This window comes from Barbus barbus (genome assembly GCF_936440315.1).
Source record: "Barbus barbus genome assembly, chromosome: 9".
NCBI lineage: Eukaryota > Metazoa > Chordata > Actinopteri > Cypriniformes > Cyprinidae > Barbus > Barbus barbus.
The window spans coordinates 18,881,788-18,901,624 of NC_136737.1; the positions used below are offsets into that span (position 1 = coordinate 18,881,788).

The following is a 19,837-nucleotide window of genomic DNA, read 5'->3' on the forward strand; positions in this document are numbered from 1 at the left end:
GATATTGCATTCCAGCATGTGTGTCCATCTGAGAGGAAACTCAGATGTTGCTCTTTTATAACTGTATTTCAAGTATTTTTTCTGTAGATGCTTCTCTTAAAATTCCTTGTGAAGAGAACATTTTGAAGCAAATGACACAACTGTTGACATAGAGTTTTAATAAAATAGTAGATAGCATATATCATTTGGTTTTTGAATTTGAGAGATGTTTGAGTTCATATTGTGACTGTTAGGATTTCTTCTGAAACTCTTAATGAGGTGATTTTGGGATTACTGGAGCCTTTTCTTCAGGAGAAACATCTGAGAAATTATACTAAAGCTAAGGTCACCATGTAATCATATTACTAACAATGGGAAACAATTGAGATATGAAAATCTTCTGAAAAATTACTCAATGTTGCTCTTTTGTAGATCATGGCTCAGATGTTTCTCCAAAAATCCATAAGGGGAACTGAAATAGATACATATTGTTAACATATTGACACAAAAGTGCAGAGCTATGAAATATATGGTTGGAGAATTTGATGAGACATGTTTGAGTTCATATTGAGATTTTTTGATGGAAGATATCTTGTCAAAACTGACCAAAATGTGAAACATTCTGAACTTTCATTATTTCTTTACTGTCAATGAGAAACTACTGAGATATTAAAGAGACCTTGTGATTGTGTTTTTTTCTTCTTCTTATAAATGAGGGCAACCAATATATGATTGAAGAGGAACATTACTCTTTTTGGTTATATTTAGCAACAAGTACTACAATATATTTGTCTCAGATGTTTCTCGAAAAATAAAACGCGTAGAGCTATAAAATAATGTGACTAGCATAGATCAAATCATTTGGCCTGTAAATTTCATGAGCAATATATGAGTTCATATTGAGATCTCTGACTTATTATTGTAGACGTTAGTGTCTTGGTCATTCTGAGAACAATTTGAGACCATATCGGGATCTCATCTGAAACTTTATAGCAGACAAATATGAGATGAGTCTTTGACAGAAGAAAAAAAAAGTCTCAGTTTGCTATGAATTTAAACAACTGAGATAAGTAAGAGATCTAATTTGTCTTTTTTCTTTCATTCAAGTGCTCTTTAAAGTCACAGTAGTTTATTTTCATGGTCTCTTTTTACTTTCTTTCATTCTACTACTCATTTCTCTTGGCCTTTATCTTTATCTTTCCCTTCCACCTTCATGTTGGCATTTCAGTATGTAGGGCGCACAAATTCGGAACGAGTGTCTGCTTCGTTAAATGTCGCCACACGTCTCCCTTCATCGCACCTTCTCCTCCGTCTTCCCTTCTTCCCCATCTCTCCCGTTTTCATTCCCTTGGCATCGGTTTCGGACAGTCGTGTCAGAGACACACACACATTATGACCAAAAATGTGAAGCATATAGCTGACAGCATGTAAGACAGAGATAGTTTATTATCAGAGGCTTTCCCATTTCTTTCTCTGACTGACTAAAGCAGGATTATTTTTCTAAAGCCAATTTGTGTCACTACTGTGGTATTTGGGACACTTTTGGAGGATCAAAAGGAACAAAACCAGAAGCCTTTGGAAAAATAATTGCTTTGCGATATCGGTACAATATCGGTTATCTGCCGATATATATATATATATATATATATATATTATTTATTTTAACTTATCATTTACATATCGCACTGCCCTAATTGTGCATGCTTATTTAGATAGTATTTATCATCATCTAATGTTGACAAAGTATTTTTAAAAGTACTAATAATTTAATAACACTGTTAAAAATAATCTTTAGCCAATCACAAAATGAATTTTAATTTTGCCTACTGTACATTATAATGTTGTGATGAATAAAATGAATTTATAGCCTTTACAAGAACTGATTTGACTTTTTTGTTTAATTTCTAATTTATTTAGACAAAATTGTCAATATTATATCGGGAAGTATCGGTTATCGGCCATAACGTGAAAATAGTTATCAGCTCATCTGTATCGTTCAGAAATTTAATTCTGTCAGCTGTACCTGTCACAGATCGGCTAGGCTCCCAAACCAGCCAATCACAATGAGCACCATCACCTGAGTTCTAATGGAGCACACCTGCACGTCATCTGAACCTCATCACGCCTCACTATAAAACCACACATCTCACTGCACTCAGACGTCTGGTCTTGTTCCTATGAAGTGAAGTCCTATATGTTATCACAGTGGCGTACCTGCCTGTCTACTTGCCTCTTGTGATCTCTCCAGCGGTGTGTTTATCCGTCTCCTGGTTCCGGTTTCTTGTGTCAAGAAAGTCTACTTTCTTTACATTGCTACTATGGTGCCAATTCTGAGTAGATCTGATTCTCCTTATTGATTTAACTCTGTTTTCACACTAAATGATGCCAGCAGTACTTACCAGCTGTTATTTTAGTCAGAAAGTTGGCAAAAAGATCCAAATCCATAATGAAGGTCCAGTGCAGTGACAAATTTAGCTGTAGTTACGGTATTTGAAGGAAGGTCAGAATAAATGAAGTGTTGTGTAAAAGATAATATACTGGAGACATTCCTATCCAGGCTGTATTGAATATCTTCGAGGATTTGCTTCATTTTCTATATAGTCTAAAATGTTGGATTTTGTCAAGACTGAAATTACTATGTCAGAATTTTGTAATTATAATCCTTTTCTGAGCTGTGCTAAATCAATATACATCAACGACTCAAAAGCCATCTAGTTCAGGCATACTTTTGGTATCAAACAGATATCAGATCAATATATTCTGTCTCTGAAAGCCCTGAAGATTTCCATAATCTTTCTTTTATTAATTTGTATTCACACTAAGCACATTTGTCCTTGATATTTCACTGAGCATCCTCTACAAATTGATAAGGACTGTGTGCAACATTTAAATGCCGAGTACTTTAGAGGACATATTATAAATTTTTAGTCATTGGGTTTTTGCACCAAAAAGCAATGGTAATGTAGTTTTACGTTTTTCAGAACTTTACCTTTTGTGTCCCAGAAAAGAAAGAACACCATACAGGTTTGTAACAACATGAGGGTCAGTAAGTAATCACAGTATTTAAATTTTTGGCTTAACTATTCATTAACATTAGAGCTTCAGTAGTCGGTCATATGATCATTGACTAACTGTTGCACTGAAAAACGTGCACGCTAATTAATTTTTTGCTAATACGTGTGTTTGAAAACACAATTAGCGAAGACCGCGCCAAACATTAGGCAGTCATAAATAATGTAACGAGTGATCATTGTTTTCCTTTCCGTTAGTCACAGAGAATACAGCAGGTCAGTGCGTGAGTTTTCTCAGTAATTAATATCCTGGCCCATATGATTCAGCTGTAGTTGGCGGGGGGTGTCTCGATGCAGTCTGCGTCTCCTCGGTCTATGCAGCATCTGTGGCTGCTGACAGCCAGCATCATTTCATTTCTGAGCAGAAAATGGCTGTAATTAAAAAGCCATTCCAGATCCCTTAACGCCTTCCGCCCCTCGCCGCCACAGCTTCCCCTTTGAGGGAAATAAGGTGGATGAGAGCCGTAAACAGAAACTTGATGTCACCTTCCTTCATTCGAAATATATATCGCTCAAATGCAACTTTAATATACTTTGAAGTTGGGATTGAATCATGTTCAAGGTTTCTGCATCATCATAGCTAGAGTCGTGAGCAGCCAATACTGGTTACTTTATTTCAGAAAATGTAAAAATGTAGTCAAACATAAATAACCTGACTGTATTTGCCTGGTTTGCCATTTTATATATTCCAAAAAAAAGAAAGAAATTGAAACAAGATAAATTTACTTCAGAAGCAATGCTGCATACAATAAAGACTTATTTCAACACTATTGTGGCAATTCGGAACTGTTTTGAAAACATTTTGTTGAATTCACATGATCTTATTTGTATGTTTTCATACAATCGGTTTATAATTGGGCTTTATTTATAATAGGGGGCAGTCGTGGCCTAATGGATAGAGAGTTGGACTTGTAACCCGAAGGTCGTGGCTTCGAGTCCCCGGCCGGCAGGAATTGTAGGTGGGGGGAGTGAATGTCCAGCGCTCTCTCCACCCTCAATACCACGACTGAGGTGCCCTTGAGCAAGGCACCGAACCCCCAACTGCTCCCCGGGCGCCGCAGCATGGCTGCCCACTGCTCCGTGTGTGTGTGTGTGTGTGTGTGTGCATTTGTTCACTGCTCACTGCTGTGTGTGTGTGCACTTGGATGGGTTAAACGCAGAGCACCAATTTCGAGTATGGGTCACCATACTTGACAATACGTCACGACTTTTTAACTTTAATAATTTAACACTCATGGTAATCTGTAACTTTTTTGATAACGCATGATCTCATTCTTATGTTTTTGTACAATCTGTTTATGATTTAACGCTCTAATGGTAATTTGTAACTTTTTTTGAAAACATTTGTCGAATTCGCATGATCTCATTCGTATATTTTTGTATGATCTGTTTATGATTCAATATTTTCATGGTTATTTGAAACTTTTTTTTTTAAATGTTTTGTCAAATTCACACGATCTCTTTTGTATGTTTTCATACAATCTATTTGATTCAACGCTCTCATGACAATTTGTATCTGTTTTACATTTTGGTGAATTTTTGCCTAATTTATATGAACGTCTGTTCATATGTTTTCATACAATCTGTTTACATTTAACTGAAGGTTAGGTTTAGGGATGGACCTTAATGCTTTTTTGGACCTTAACCCCCCAAAACAATTTACGTTTCTGTACGAATTACACTGTGTGGATTCAAACAAGATATTTTTACTGGCAAATGAGTCAAAAAAAGACTAACTAAAAAAAAAAATTTAAACTAAACTTTTTTTTCTTGGAGTGAACTGTATGTATGTATCAGAGTACTGTTTTGAAGCCATTTGCTTGAACTTAAGGTGTGTTTGGGGAATTGAATTGTCTGCGAATAAATTTGAGGTCTTTCCTGGGACCCTGAGATCTTGGTGTCTCACTTGTTTTATGTAAAAATATCTTTCTCATCATTTTAAAGAGCAGTTTCACAGCATTTATATCAAAACGTGTTACCTCGTAAATGTTAAATTTCTCTTCTACTGCAGTGCAGATAAAAATGGATATTTGTATTGCTTTTGTGTGAAACGGCAAATTGAACTTTGTTCAGCCAAGTGTTTTGACAGGAACAGAGGGATTGTAAAATGAAAAGTACAGGTAGGTGGAACACCTGCTAGGCATTACTGCCGGTCGCACCTCCTCCGGTGCCCACGAGTCAGCTGCAGGGTCATCAGCCAGGAACCACCATTCATCAACGTTTCACTCCTTTAATCCTGGAACGTCTCCTGGTGGCGGAGCAGTGACAGGAACGTCTCCCTGTCACCCCCTGCAGCTGTTATTGAGGTTAGTTGTTTTTTCCCCAGCTCTTGTCTTTCCTCCTCAACCAGAGCCAAAAGCTCCCCTTCTCGGCCTCCTCCGCTAGCTCTTTAATTGCCTTCTTTAGAATCCCTCCAGTCACTCCTACTTCCCTCAGAAGGCGTGTGGTTGACAGCCCCACATAGCCTCGGCATCCAACCTCCACTGGGTAGATGGTGGTCTTCCAGCCAGCCTCCCGGCACTCAGTAACCAGTTCTGAGTACTTGGCCTTCTTGCGTTCGTAGGCAGCCTCCATCCCCCCCTCCGCTGGTATTGTGAGCTCAAAGAGAAGAACACTTAATGAAAACTTGGAGCCGAAGGCTCAGGCTGTCAGAGAGTGTGAATATATGTATTATGAGTCCAGGTTTTTGAAGAATATAACCTAACTTAGATGATTTTGGGGATGATAATGAAAGCAGATGGGTTTTAAATGGTCATTGCTTGTAAATCGTGACACTTAAAAGTTTTTTAAAGTTAAAATACCTCCTGTCCAGTTTAATGTGTCAAGACAAGCACTCCAGAGGTTGCAACACATTTTACTTATGCAATCTATTTTTTTTTTCTTGAGAAGAAACTGGATATTCAATGAGAAAAATAAAAAGAATGTTATCCATTGGGAATTGGCCGGATAATGAAAAGTGGGTGTTACCTACTAGAATGGAGACAGATGGTTGAAGGAGAAGAGCTGAAAAGAGGGCATGGAGATGTTAGCCAAAAAAGAAAAAGTTATTCCTTTTGTTTAAACACCATGTTTTGTTTCCTTTTTTCATGCAAAGAAAGACCAGAAATGAATTTGACAAGTAAATGGGGTTATTTTGATTTCATGTTTCTTGCAGAAACAATATAAAGGCCCTAACATCTGCGTGCTGACTTCATCAGTTCCTCCACAGCCAACTTCCTCCAAACACATGTTTATGGGTGTGGGTCTTTCTCTCTGGAGCCCCTCTTCATATCTGGTCCAGAAAGCAACTGCAGCTTATTTGAATTCAAAGGGTGGGGCTACAAATTCAGTTAGCTAACAAGAAAAAACATGAGTTTTATATCTGAAAAACGCCAGAGAGATTGAGCCATCCAGATAGACATACATGGCCCTTTAGCCACATGCACTACTGTCAAACTCAAGATAGCTGCCAGTCGGTGAACATCATCTGGTGAAACAACCTGCTACCATTGGCCTGGTAAGTTTCAACTCTGTCATTCACTTCACGTTGTTGGGTTTCTGTTGTTGTGAGACCCTTGCGTAGCTTCGTAAGGACACACTGCCCTTTCGCTGGGACAGAAGGTTGGGACATTAGATCCATGCTGCAAGGCAACACCTGCAATGTAACTAATAGCCGGTCTCATTCTGTCAAAGGCGACACTTTCGAATTTGACAAATAAGACTCATCACAGGCGCCTGGTCCTCTGTGTCATTTCTGCCTTTTCCTGGGAAAAGTTTGAAATAATCCACAACACCTTAATTAGCTGCCTAGCACACGTATTCCTTCTCAATGTGACTTTATGCTGAAGTTAGGACAGAAACTTGCTGTTCGCTATCTACGTAAGAAGATGACTCATAAGTGAGTGATTTGGAGCGCTCTACAGACTGCAAACTCTCCACTGATTCCAGCAGAGTTTGGTATTAGCATGCTGCTAATATGATGCCTTAAAATACTGTAGGCAGCATACTAGGTTTCAGAATCTCACAATTTACCTTAGTGCCCTTTAACTTTAACATAGATGCTTTATTGTTTTGTAATTAGCTGTATGTGTGTATATGTGAAACTTTGGTTGTCATATTCAAAACTGTTTAACATTACTGGGTTAAATTGTACTTTAATGAGGAAAACTCAAAATTCTAATTCCCACATGTATATACGTGAACGGTCTACAAGATCGTGCATCCTGCTCAGTAAACAGATGAATGTGTTCTCAACTGATAACTTTGAGTGCTGGTCCATGTTTCATCCAATGATAAATTTTCTAAAAATAGGGGTGTGGGATTGTATGCGTGCAGCGGCAGCCAATCAGACACCAGATCTTGCTTGGAGATTCTGTGCCACAGCCAACAGCTGTCAGCATTTTCTGATCGCAACTGATGTGTCCGAGCGAACTGAGTCTCACGCAAGCGGTTTCTGAGTAGATGAACCAGTACAGAAGAAAATACAGCGTACAAAACATGATTATTCATACATTTTAATATGAATTTGTATTTGAAAGGCTGATATCCCTATGTTTCTTGTCAAACACAGGAATTCTTAAAGTCAGACTACATACCTACATATCAGTCATGTCAGACCCCACGACTTTCATCCCTACAGTGGTCCCAATGAGCCCAAGCATCCCAGCTCTACACGCCTCAGCATGGATTTTAAACAATGACACCTGTAAGTGTGTTTCTCATAAGTCTGAATAATCATGCAATATTGTGTGCACTCTTTATTTATTTACATAATTCTGGCTTTTACTAGATTTATTTATTTTCCCTTACCTTAAGTATTTATTTTTGTTATGAAGTAATTTATAATAATAATAATAATAATAGTAATTATTATTATTATTAGTTTTACTTTTCAACTTTAAAATATCTTAAGAGGATGAGATCTGAAATTCATTCATTCATTCACTCATTAACACATCCTTCCTTCCATCCATCCATTATTATTTTATTTTTTTCTCAATAATAATTGTTTTTAGCTTCAGAATATCTTAAGATGATGAGATCTGAAATGTATTTATTTATCTATTTATTCATTTATTGCTATTATTAGTAGTAGTTTTTAACTTCAAAATATCTTAAGATGAGATTTTATTTATTTACTCATCCATTATTGGTATTATTATTGTTATTGTTGTTGTTTTTAATTTCAAAATATCTGAGAGGGTGAGATCTTAAAGGAACTAATTAATTAATCATTTTGTTTGTTTGTTTGGTTTTAACTTCAAAATATCTTAATGATGAGATCTGATTTGACAGGAAAGAAGAAAGATGGGAAAACTGAGTGAATGTAGAAATGTGTGGAGGGTGTTTTGTGATTCTGGGCTGGTAGTTCTTTGTTCAGGTTGCCCTTTGATTTAACTAACGCCTTTGAAAAGTGCACGACTGGTATACGTACACAAGGCCTTTTCATGATACCCAGCTTTGAGCAAATATAACGTCAAGGCTGGTGTAAGTGTATTCAGAAGGTGTGTTGATTCTTCCGACTGCTTGTGTGTGGATATAACAGTTCAGGATCATGAAACAGGATCTACTATTGTAACATGGATTAAAACTAAATTACTTCCTGTTGATAAATCTATATCTGATAGGTTACAGCTGTGTAATATATTGAGGTTCTCCACAGTCTTTTTGTCTTGTTAAATGTCTTTGCGTCATCATGAAAGGTGAGGATACTGATTCAGTACCTGTCCACTCGCTATTCATGCAAACAATACTTACTCGGCCATCGCTTTATAAGGACTTTGGCCTGTGCTCTGACTGGCAGGAAAGTGGAGTGCCTATATTTTGCTGTTGTCTGAAAGATCTCCATGTTGAAGCAATAAAAGCCTTTTCTTCCAGTTGCGCTCCTCCCTTTAGCCGTTATAGAGTGCCTCTCACTAAATAAATTGCACATCACTCTACCACGCGGGCCAGCATAGTGCGAGCAATGTTTTGAAAGCTTCAGATTATTGGGCTGCCATACGTACAGCAACTTACAGAGAGAGATGGAGAGTGTTGTATAACAGTTATTGTGACCTCACAAAAAGAACCATAACAATATGTACTAAAACCCCATTTGACCATAATGTGTGCATGGCATGTCCGTGATAAAACTCATGCATTTAACAGCTAGTAATTAATTCAAGGGAAAATATTGAGCAGTAAAGTTGCCTCAGATGTAGTCAGTCACGTGACTTTTCCAGTGTGGCATTGAACAGTTTGGCATTTTTTCTCAATTTTTCAGGAGAAAATTCCCAGGTTATTATTATTATTATTATTTCCCATTATTTGTTTTATTTTTGGTAAACCGTAAATGTTTTTGAGATTAGGTTTTGATGTAGACCGTTGTTTCCACTCTCTCAGAATGCCTGAATTCTTGTGTGTAAGGAATGAGATTTACTGTAGGTTGAAAGATTTAGTTGTGTTGCCTACGTGAATAAGTTATCACGTGTAAAAGGAAATATAAGTCTTGCAAAATTAAAATGCAAAGGTACAGTGATAAATATTTAGTGAACTGGTGAGTTGTTGACTCAAGAAACAATTCAATTCAAATAGTTAATTTGTGATTGTAAAGACAAAATTATTTCCAGGTTGTGGGTGTCATTTTCATTTCTGAGACCAGTTGTGTCAATCATTCAGATGGTTGTGTAAATCTTTTTTTTTTTCTTCCATTTTCGCAAACTAGTCATTATCAAGTTTTCATCCAGATTTTGCGCTGTTTTGTTATCGATAAAGAGAATATGCGTAAAAAAAAAAAAACTTTGCGAAATTTGCTTAAATCTATAGCCTGTTTCCATCCACCTGGCCTTTTACCGATAAAAAGGTGTACGTGATGATGTCATCCCTAAAAAAATTAATTCGCATAAGTTTTGGTGTATCGCAAAAAAATAGTTTACATGCATAATTTCTCCTATTGCGTAAATTATAGGCTATAGGCTAGCCTATAATTGAAACAAAACAGCCTATTATTAAATTGTATAGGCCTACATAAAATCATTTTTATTAAGTGTCATGAGTTTTTTTTTTTTGTACTTTGTTATAGACTAGATAGACAGGCCACTGTTGATAATCAAGCAATGATCATAAACAGGTGCAAAAAACCAAAACAACAAGCGATCATGCCAGTGCCTCACGTGCAGTTACGCATCGACAACGCAGCCTGTTCATTGTCATAATAAAATACAGTCAGCCAAAAATATTGAAGAAACATGAAAAAAAAAATATTTCCCCTCACTCCACAACAAATCCTTTAAATTTAACGGTAGAAAGAACTCAGAACAAAACAAGAATAAAAATATAAGAAGCTAACAAGCCTAAACGAATTAATTTAAACTTTTGCACTTCTCATTCCAAAATCCATGTAAAACAAAATGTGCTTGGCATAATATCACGGGGGTATGGTGGTAACGCTGAAAGGCACTGACTACAGGCTATTTAAACTGAACAGTGCACTGTAAAAAAAAAAAAAATGTAAACGTAGGCTAGCCTACTAACATCAAATTAAGATAAGTAGCCTATGATTGAGAGGTAACTCGTCTTTTTCTTGCCATGTATAAAATCATTTTAGATGCAATTTAATAATATGAATATGATTTAATGTGCTTTTGAACTACAGGGAAACGGTGCTTTAATGTGAGCAACACCATGAACACGGACGCTGCCTATAGGCTAATTCTGTCATGAGACACCACATTTATTTGCGTTAAAGCCCCTTTTCTTGACAAAAAAGTGTTTCCAAACAAATATTGGTGACTTTTGAAAGTAAGCTTTGAAAGCTTATACGGTACATGCCAAGTGGACAGGGAATTGTGGGATTGCAGTCAATTGGGCCTGTCACAGTTTCCATTTTTGCCGTCTCTAGGGAGACACCAAATGAGAGAAGCTTCCATGCTGATATGGGTTCAGATGGCATGTGAATGGTCCGTAAATCATTTACGCAACATGGATGTGGTATTTTTATGGTTTTATAAGGAATCCACAGTACTACCCATCCATTCAAGGTTCAAGAGTTTCACTTAAATTTAGTTTTGAAGATTTAATTCACTGAAAATGGTTCAGTGAGTTGTCACCTCAAGACCCAATCGGACCAATTCAGTCGGATTTGTGAATTGTTCTGTACGGTTTGTGAATGTATCAGTCAGTCAGTTTCACAAACAAATTGTTCAGTCGTTTGATACACAAGTCTTTTTGATTTGTGAGTCAATCAATAACTTGGTGAATGAATCATTTACACCAGATGTGTCAGTCATTTGGGCTGGTTCTGTGAATCATTCTATCATTTCTGTAAGTCATTCAGTTCAATATGTAAGTGAATCAACTTATGTGTTCGGTGAACGAATTATTCAGATCTGTTCTATTATTATTGTCAACAGGTCATTCAGTCAATTAATCATTTCGTTTGATAAACATATCATTCAGACCATTTCCGACTTCATTTTTGTGAAGTCATTCAGTCCAGTTTGTAAGTGATTCATCCATTTTTCTAAATTCTGAATGAATCATTCAGTCCAGTTCTGTGAATCATTTTATTGTTTTCGTGGACTTTGTTAACTTAAAAGTTAACTAGTTAACTTTGAGTTTGTGAGTGAGTGAATCAATCAGTTAATTTGGTGAATATATCATTCAGACCAGAAGCAGATTCATTGAAAAAATTCAACTTAAATTATTCTTTCACAAATTAGACACTGTTACCAGTGATGTATAATATTAAGATGCTATGATCCAAACAATACCCGACGGATAATATCAAGTCCCGCCTTTTTTGCCGTTTACTGGTATTGACTGCAGTGGTCCAGAAGATTGATCAAGTGAACTACAAGATGGTGGACTTCAAAGGATCACTGTTTAGCTGATTAGCATGCTCCTGTTAGCATTCTGCAACAAAAAAAGCATCTTCGCCGTGGAGTTTTATTCAAATGTAGCCACATTTTCACAACATAGTATTTGTTTTCTAGTGACTAACTGTTTTCTTGAGAACTTCAGTTGGCTTTTGACCTCAGAGCTCAAGATAGTTGTTAGCAAAGGACTTGGAGGACCTTAAACCTTCTTGGTTGTCCTGGTAGGCTACGTTTGGTTGGTTAGTATTGATCTGTGCTACCGTGTTTCTAAAACCAGATTGACTGCCATAAGCTAGTTTGACTTTGGACCAATGTCAATAAATTCTCCAATTTTCCACTGAGAAGGACAAGACAGAGAAAGCCTTAGGGAATTTAACATTTTCACCACTGAAATGAACGTGGAAGGACACAGCCCAAGGTAGGGTTACGAACATAGCAAAGAGGTTCACACATTCACTGAAAGAGGACCAGAGGCATTAGACGACATGAGCATTCACTTTAGCACGATCCTCGAAAAAAAAGAGTGAAAAACTCAGGTGTGGGCTGAGATTTCCTCTCCTGTTGGTACTTTCTTCTCACTTAGCGTGAAAGCCGCGCATACACATTTCATCCTGTGTGAAAGGGAGATAGGACAGGGACAGGAAGTAGATACAGAGTCGCAGTTTTTCTGTTGTCATTTGGACAGAAAATAATTGGCATGGAGCGATCTGGTCAACACGACCATACTCCCGCAGGAACAATAATAGCCTAGGAGTGCAGAAATAACCTAAAGCATGCTGTACAGTGGAAATTCAGACATGCTGCTAGAGCAAACGGACATGATTGTAAGTGTGTGTGCTACAGTATACAAATGCTGTGCGCGTCTGATTAAGTGGGAGTGTCGGTTTATCGTGGGCTCTCAGGGAGTCACAGGCGCTGAGCTGGAGGACTCACACAATGCGTCTTGCAGGCCTGATAGCAGCGTCCACTGCGCTATATGCTCCAGCTGACTGTCTTAATGTTCAAGAGTCTGGGACCACAAGAGTAAATACTTAAATCCTTCTGTTTGCATTTGTGTAAATGTATTATATATATATATATATATATATTAGGGCTGTCAGCATTAATGCATGCGATTAATCTAAAAAGTTTAACGCATTAATATTTTTTTACGCAAATTAATCGTTTGATAAGGTTTGACCCCAACTTCTTGCCGTCATCGTAGCGCGGAAGGTAATCATTGCCACATCGTCCCAATGTGCACACTATCCATCCTAAATTCTATGTGATATTAGTAATTTTCAATAATATTTAGGGCAGATAGGGTGGATAGTATGCACATTGGGACGCAGGGATTGTGTGATTATGAGGCGCCGGGCTCGAAAAAAGTGAAGCGAACGCGAAGAGAGAGAGCGAGTGTGTCCAAGAGAGAGAGAGAGAGAGTGCGTGAGAGATAAGTATACTCATGTAATAAGGGTACAGCGAACCAGTTTTGCCAGGGTCACGGTTTTCCTGCACAATTGGGCTATTTTGAAAATACAGTCGCGGGAAAAATTACAGAGCCATGGGTTGCGTTTTTTTGGGCTACTTTTATAATGTACCGCGGCCGCCCAAAGTGTATATACACATGTGATTGCAAAAGGAAGTTATTACAAACACTCGATGGTGGTTTAAAGTGAGTTCTGAGTAAAAGTGTACTATTAATCTCATCAATTGCCTTACGTAGCATGATGTTAATGTTAGCTCTAATGCACCTGCAGAACAGGTCCAATTCTTCTTCATAATGCATTTTATCATAATACTTCATGTAAGGTCGCAAGTAAATGTTTGTTGTATTTATTTAGAAATACTTTTGATAATAGTTGGGTAAATGTGTACTGGGACTGAAGCTTGGTAAACATTTTATTGTTAGTATAAAGGCTGATAATGGCTGAATTAAAACAAAAGAATAATAAGAATTATGTCTCATACCTGGCGGAGATGTGAAAGGTTTTGTTTCCTTAAACTAGTTTATCATGCATTCCTTTATTTCAACACATTTACAGGTAAATCCTAGTATTTTAAATTTGCAATTAATCATGTTAATCCAGGACTGTGATTAACACGATTATTTTTTTTAATTGATTGACAGCACTAATTTATATACAGTATATATTGTGTGTATATATATATATATATATATATATATATATATATATTTATTATTATTATTATTGATATTTCATTTGAGTGAAAGGGTAAATAGAAAAACTGTCCATGAAATACATAATTTTTTAGCATATATATTCATAGTGTAACTATTGAGGGCGTGATGACATTAAAACCATGATGGCCTTTGACCTTTCTTAGATTTCTATACATTTTGATATCGCAGTATGTCTATTATTTATGTCTAATCTTTTTCTTTTTTTTAACAAATCTTTTAAGTGAACAAATCTTAAAGTCAATGGACAATTTAGGTGAACCTTAAATCTTTGGTCTTCTGGGTTCAGAAGGTCCAACATAAATTCAACATGGTGAATTGTTAGTTTCTAAATAAATGTATTTTTTAACCAAATCTTTTCAGTGAATGGATCTTTTAAGTGAATGAATCAGTGACTGAATCAGTTATGTGGTCAAATGGTCACCTAACAAATCAATAAACAAATCAGAATGAATCATTTTAGAAAAAAAGATTCACAAAGGTTAATCAAAATCCACACCAATATTTTTTTTATATGGTAGTTTACATACAACATAATTTCAGCATGGTGAATAGTTTTAAATGTTTTAGAAATTAATCTTTTAAGTGAACAGATATTTGACATTTTTATTGAAGATTTCTTTTAAGTAAATAAATAATTTAGTGAATTTTTAAGTGAAAGATTTAGTGAATGATTCATCAACTGAACAGTGATTGAGTCAAAAAAGGTGTGTGTATTATATATATATATATATATATATATATATATATATATATATATATATATATATATATATATATATATATATATATATATATCTTTTAAAATACCTATTAAAATACCTTTTTGTAAATGATTGATTCACTAAGATGAATCAAAACCCCCACCAACTAGTGGTGGATCAACAAGTAACCCTGAAAAATTGACCTTGTACTATTATTCCTTGCGATTAAATGGTATTTGTTTTTTGGGTGTTTTTACTGTAATATGTGTTTTTAATGCAGTCTCAGACATATGGACCCATGTGTCTTCATTTCCATTGCGTCACTGTTGTGCCTACAAGAATAGGATTCAGGGCCTTTACCCAAAATCCCACTGTGCTCTTGTCTTCTGACGTCAATGAGAGCAGTGACAGCAGGAGAAAGAGACAATGGCATGCTTCCGCTGCATTCTGGGATGCGAGTAGACAGGAGTGTTTGGAGTAAATGACTGTGCCATGCATCTTCAAGCAGCACAACTGAAACTCTGGTGGATATTAAAATCATCATTATTTATTTTTAAAGACATAAACCGTATTAGCAACACATTTAACCATTTATTTATTTACTTATATTTTTACTGGTTAAAAATGGGGGAACAGCTTTTTTTTTTCTTTAGAACAGTGGGGATTTCTTTAAGACTGCAAGGGAAGCTCGGCTTCCCCTATAATGTCAAAAAATTAATGGTCAAATATGTACTATTGTGTTAACATTTTATTGATTAAAAATGCGTTAGAACACGTTCATCTCAGAGACGAGTTCGTTCAGAATCAGCTACATATAGCAGGTGACTCGGTTTCCTTCTCATATATTCCCGTAGCATCAGTGTATTTCCCTGTTGAAGCCCAGCGTCCATTGACTTCAATGGGGCTGCTTTGAACAGTTTTTTTCAGTGCTTCGAAACTAGACGGTCATTGGATAAATGCTGCGATTATGTCCCGCCCACGGACGCTGGACTCCGGGCTTCTGCGTGATGATTGGAGGGTCTGTCGAAAGACTGCATCTCCTTTTGACTGACAGCGATTGTGTCCTATAAGAAGTCGCTGATGCTGAAGCTATTCGAGCTCAGTCCCATAGCGGATTGACAAACTGCTGCAACCTATTTCTAGGTATTTGCTTGGCCAATTTTCATCATAACAGGAGAAAGCTGTGTGATTATTTGGTGTTCCTTAACCCACCGGTGCGGGCTGTCTCGTTTTTCTTTATGAAGCGAAACAAACTAAAAATACTCCACGAGTTTTGATCGTATAGATAAGAGCAAGGTATCATTTGAAACTGCACATAAACAATATACACTATGAAAATGCCAGGTGCAAAAGCTTGGAGACAGCATATATAGAAATGAAAACTTTTATTTAGCACACAAGTGATGATAAAGACATGTATCATGTTACAAACGATGCTGTTCTTCTGAACTTTCTATTCATCAAAAAAATAAAAAATTCTTCTTAGCTCTTTTCAACATAATAATAAATGTTTTTTTAGCAGCAAATCACAATATTAGAATGATTTCTGAAGGATCATGTGACTGGAGTAATGATGCTAAAAAGACAGCTTTGAAAGTCAGCTTTTATTGTTCCTAATAAAATGTTTAACTGCACTCACAAGTGAATCTCAAGTTATTTTGTGTGATAGCTAAATATATACTTAATAAACTACAAACAAAAATTTAATTTTGTCCTCATATTCTTTCTTGTAACTCTTCCTCTCAGTCACATACTTGACTAAATGGCTCATTATGAAGCTCATTATGAAGCTCATTATGCAGGCCTGTCTTCTCAGGTGTGAATGTGAAGGTTGACGCCTTCTCGCATAGACCCTTTTTACTCAAAAAATCAATATATTGTTTTTTGTGAGCAAATAAACAAGATGATTTTCACATTATTTTGAAGCAAAAATTCTAGGCTACAAGATCCAGTTCTCAGAAGTCTTGTGAACAAATGTTCTGTATGTTTTTTTTATGGCCTTATTTCAGTGACTTCAAAATGTTAGTTTTTCACTAACCACGCATAAATGTTGTTTTCTCAAAAACAAAATCAAGTACATAAGTGCTGCTAACATATTATTGTAGCCCTGTTTTTGCTGTATACAGTGTTATTAGACTTTAGCCATTTATATATTTATAAGCAACTGAAAAAAGCACAAATGTCAGGGCATGTCAAAACTTCTCCAGGCCCCCAAAACACCCTCAGACCCCAGAGGGTTAAAGACACGGAGTTGGACAGTGCAATGCCTCAGCTTTACAAACTGTTCTCATTAGTGGCAACAATTGGAGCTACATCTGCAGGTGTAGAAAGGAGCTTCTCCTGTTTAAAGCAGCTCACAATGGGCCAAGGCCGTTTAAGCAGCCTAGCTCACCATTGAGAGGACACTGATCAAGTCACTGGAAAAGACGCCTAGTTGGTACGACAGGGTCACAGAGCATTTTCTTGAAAATAATTTACGTATAAATAAATGGACAATTTTTATGATGTAGGCCGAAAATGAGCTTCCCCTCTTTGAAAGACCAGCAGCCGCCACTGCTTTAGAAGCATATTTTTTATGCATGTATTTTATTATTTATTTTATACTTGTTTTACCCATTTCTTTTGTCTGTTTGTTTGTTTGTTTGTTGTTTGTTTGTTGATTGATTGATTGATTGATTGATTGATTGATTGACACCAGGGACATTTATTAAAAACAAAATAGAACTGAATTAGATTTAATGTTGATTTTAAAATACATTGTTACTAGTAGCCAAATGCTTCATTTACATATTCCTGCAACACTCAATTTCAAGTATAATTCAGTCTTTGGGATCTTTGAGAATAGCTATGATTTGTGCTTTAGACATGGTGTGCATTAAGTTATGCTCTCAATGTGCAGGAATTAAACTCCTGCATAAGAAATTCCTTACTGAAAACGTACAAAAAAGCCCTCCTTCAATCGCTTTGTCTCATTAGCTAAAAATGGAATGTGCAATTACAGTAAGGTTTGGTCCCACTACAGCTTCACTATCAAATCAAATGAAATGTTCTCACACATGCACAAAGGAAATAAAAACATTCTTTACCTTTTGCTTCCAATTTATCCACGGGGACTTTTTTTTCCCCTGAAATGTGCGTCTTAATTATTCTGTTTTGAATTTGCCAGGAGAATGAATGCAGAATGAATCACTACATGGTTTTCCTTTAAAAGTTCTTTGTGAAACCAACTCGCGTTAATTTCAGATATGAGCTTTGAGGTGCTAATTTGTTTATTATAGATATTACAAGAATTAAAACAATTTTTTTTTAATAAAAATCAAATGCTGCCAATTTAAATTTTTATTTTGTTCTACTGGGCGTTTTGTCAATTTCGTCAAATATGCAGATTAGACCAATTTGTAGCTATGTGTGGCATGTAAAGCATGACAAATTTGCAAAGTGTGTAGTGTGGTTGAAAATGTATTTTCTTTTTCTTTTTTAATGTAATCAACTCATTGTTTGATTTCAAAAGAGATTTATTTAGTAAAATATTTAATATTTTTAATTTGTGTAAATGAACAAGGCTTTGTCATTTTTAAAATAAAATGGGCAATAAAATTAAAGGGAATTTACAAATATATTATGATATATTGCTAAAACTGTAATAAAATTTAATTAATGATAAAATGTAATAATAAAAAAATTCCACAATATTATAATTGAATTATCATATTATATGTGTAATATTTTTGCCTGTAGTATTTCCCTGCATGTAAAGTTTTTTGCAGTATATTCATTTATCAGAACACAACTTTTTCTTCTCGTTTCATTTATTATTCCAAAGTTTCTGAGAAAAGGTAAAATTGTCCAAATGTGACTTGTGGAAAACAACATACATTTTTTTTTCTCCCCATTCTTTCAGAATTTTTTTTGTTTTCTTCCCTAGAGCGGATGTCTTGAGTGTTGAGGGAATATTGACGACAAGCTTTCTTATCAGGCCTAGAGGTTTTTTTTTTTCTTGGTAGCAGCAGCAGAAAAGTAGTTTTGCAGGAAGGTAATTTAATTTAGGGTTCACACTCTCTGCCCCTCTCGCTGAAACTCACATCGGTCCACGGATCTCTGGAGATCGTCAACACGCCACTGCAACTAGTTTCTGGAAACTGGTTCCAGTGGCGTGTTGACGATGGATGTATTAATGTAAAATGAAAATGAAATGAAAACTTAAGAGCCCATCATATTATTCACACCCTGGTAGCATGTTGTTTTTGAAAATCATTATAAGCAGCTGTCTCAGTATAATGATTTTCAAAAACAACATGCTACCAGGGTGTGAATAATATGATGGGCTCTTAAGTTTTCATTTTACATCAATACAGAGCAGATATGTAAAATTTAGGTGGTCAGAGTGCATATTTATATTTGGTGCAAAATAGACACAAACAGAAGTCATGAATGTCTAATGTCTCCATAGCAACAGTACATGCACTTCATGAGCACATTTTGTTATTATCTGTTGGCAAATTGGTAAATATGCATTGGTAAAACACAGTTTATTACTTACCTTTAATATATAAACTATATTATGGAAAAGTTATTTTATTTTTTCAGAAAAGAAAGAAAGAAAGAAAGAAAGAAAGAAAGAAAGAAAGAAAGAAAGAAAGAAAGAAAGAAAGAAAGAAAAATATTTTCCCCAAGGACATAAAATATAAAATGCAAATAAAATTATACAACCACTTTATCACATAATACTTATATAAATAATACAACTTAATCTTAATCTAAATGTATGGATTTCAAAATTACTTTAGAATTTATTTATTTTTTAATCTACAAATATTATTATTATTATTAATTTATATTTATTCTTTAAATGTAAATGTTACGTTTTATGTTATGTTTTATTCACATTTAATTTTTTTATGTTAAGGAAATAACTTTCTTTCTTTCTTTCTTTCTTTCTTTCTTTCTTTCTTTCTTTCTTTCTTTCTCTTTCCTGACGTTCATTTAATATATATTTAGAGATAGAGATTCCCATTTTGTATTTGTGCAGCTATTTCATATATATATAGCAGAATACTTCAATTATTG

General features: G+C 35.5%; 1 protein-coding gene across 2 annotated transcripts in view; it reads left to right on the forward strand.

Moving 5' to 3' along the window:
• Window positions 1-6,310: 6,310 nt before the first annotated feature.
• LOC306875595 (uncharacterized protein) overlaps window positions 6,311-19,837 on the forward strand; it is a 38,760-nt gene continuing 25,233 nt past the window's right edge. The window contains exons 1-2 of one of the 2 annotated variants that reach the window (XM_079426272.1): window positions 6,311-6,546; window positions 7,600-7,734. In XM_079426272.1, coding sequence (XP_079282398.1) covers window positions 7,638-7,734 — 97 coding nt within the window. In that variant the 5' untranslated portion in view covers window positions 6,311-6,546; window positions 7,600-7,637. The remainder of the gene's footprint in view (window positions 6,547-7,599; window positions 7,735-19,837) is intronic. The other variant, XM_079426273.1, reaches the window with a different exon arrangement.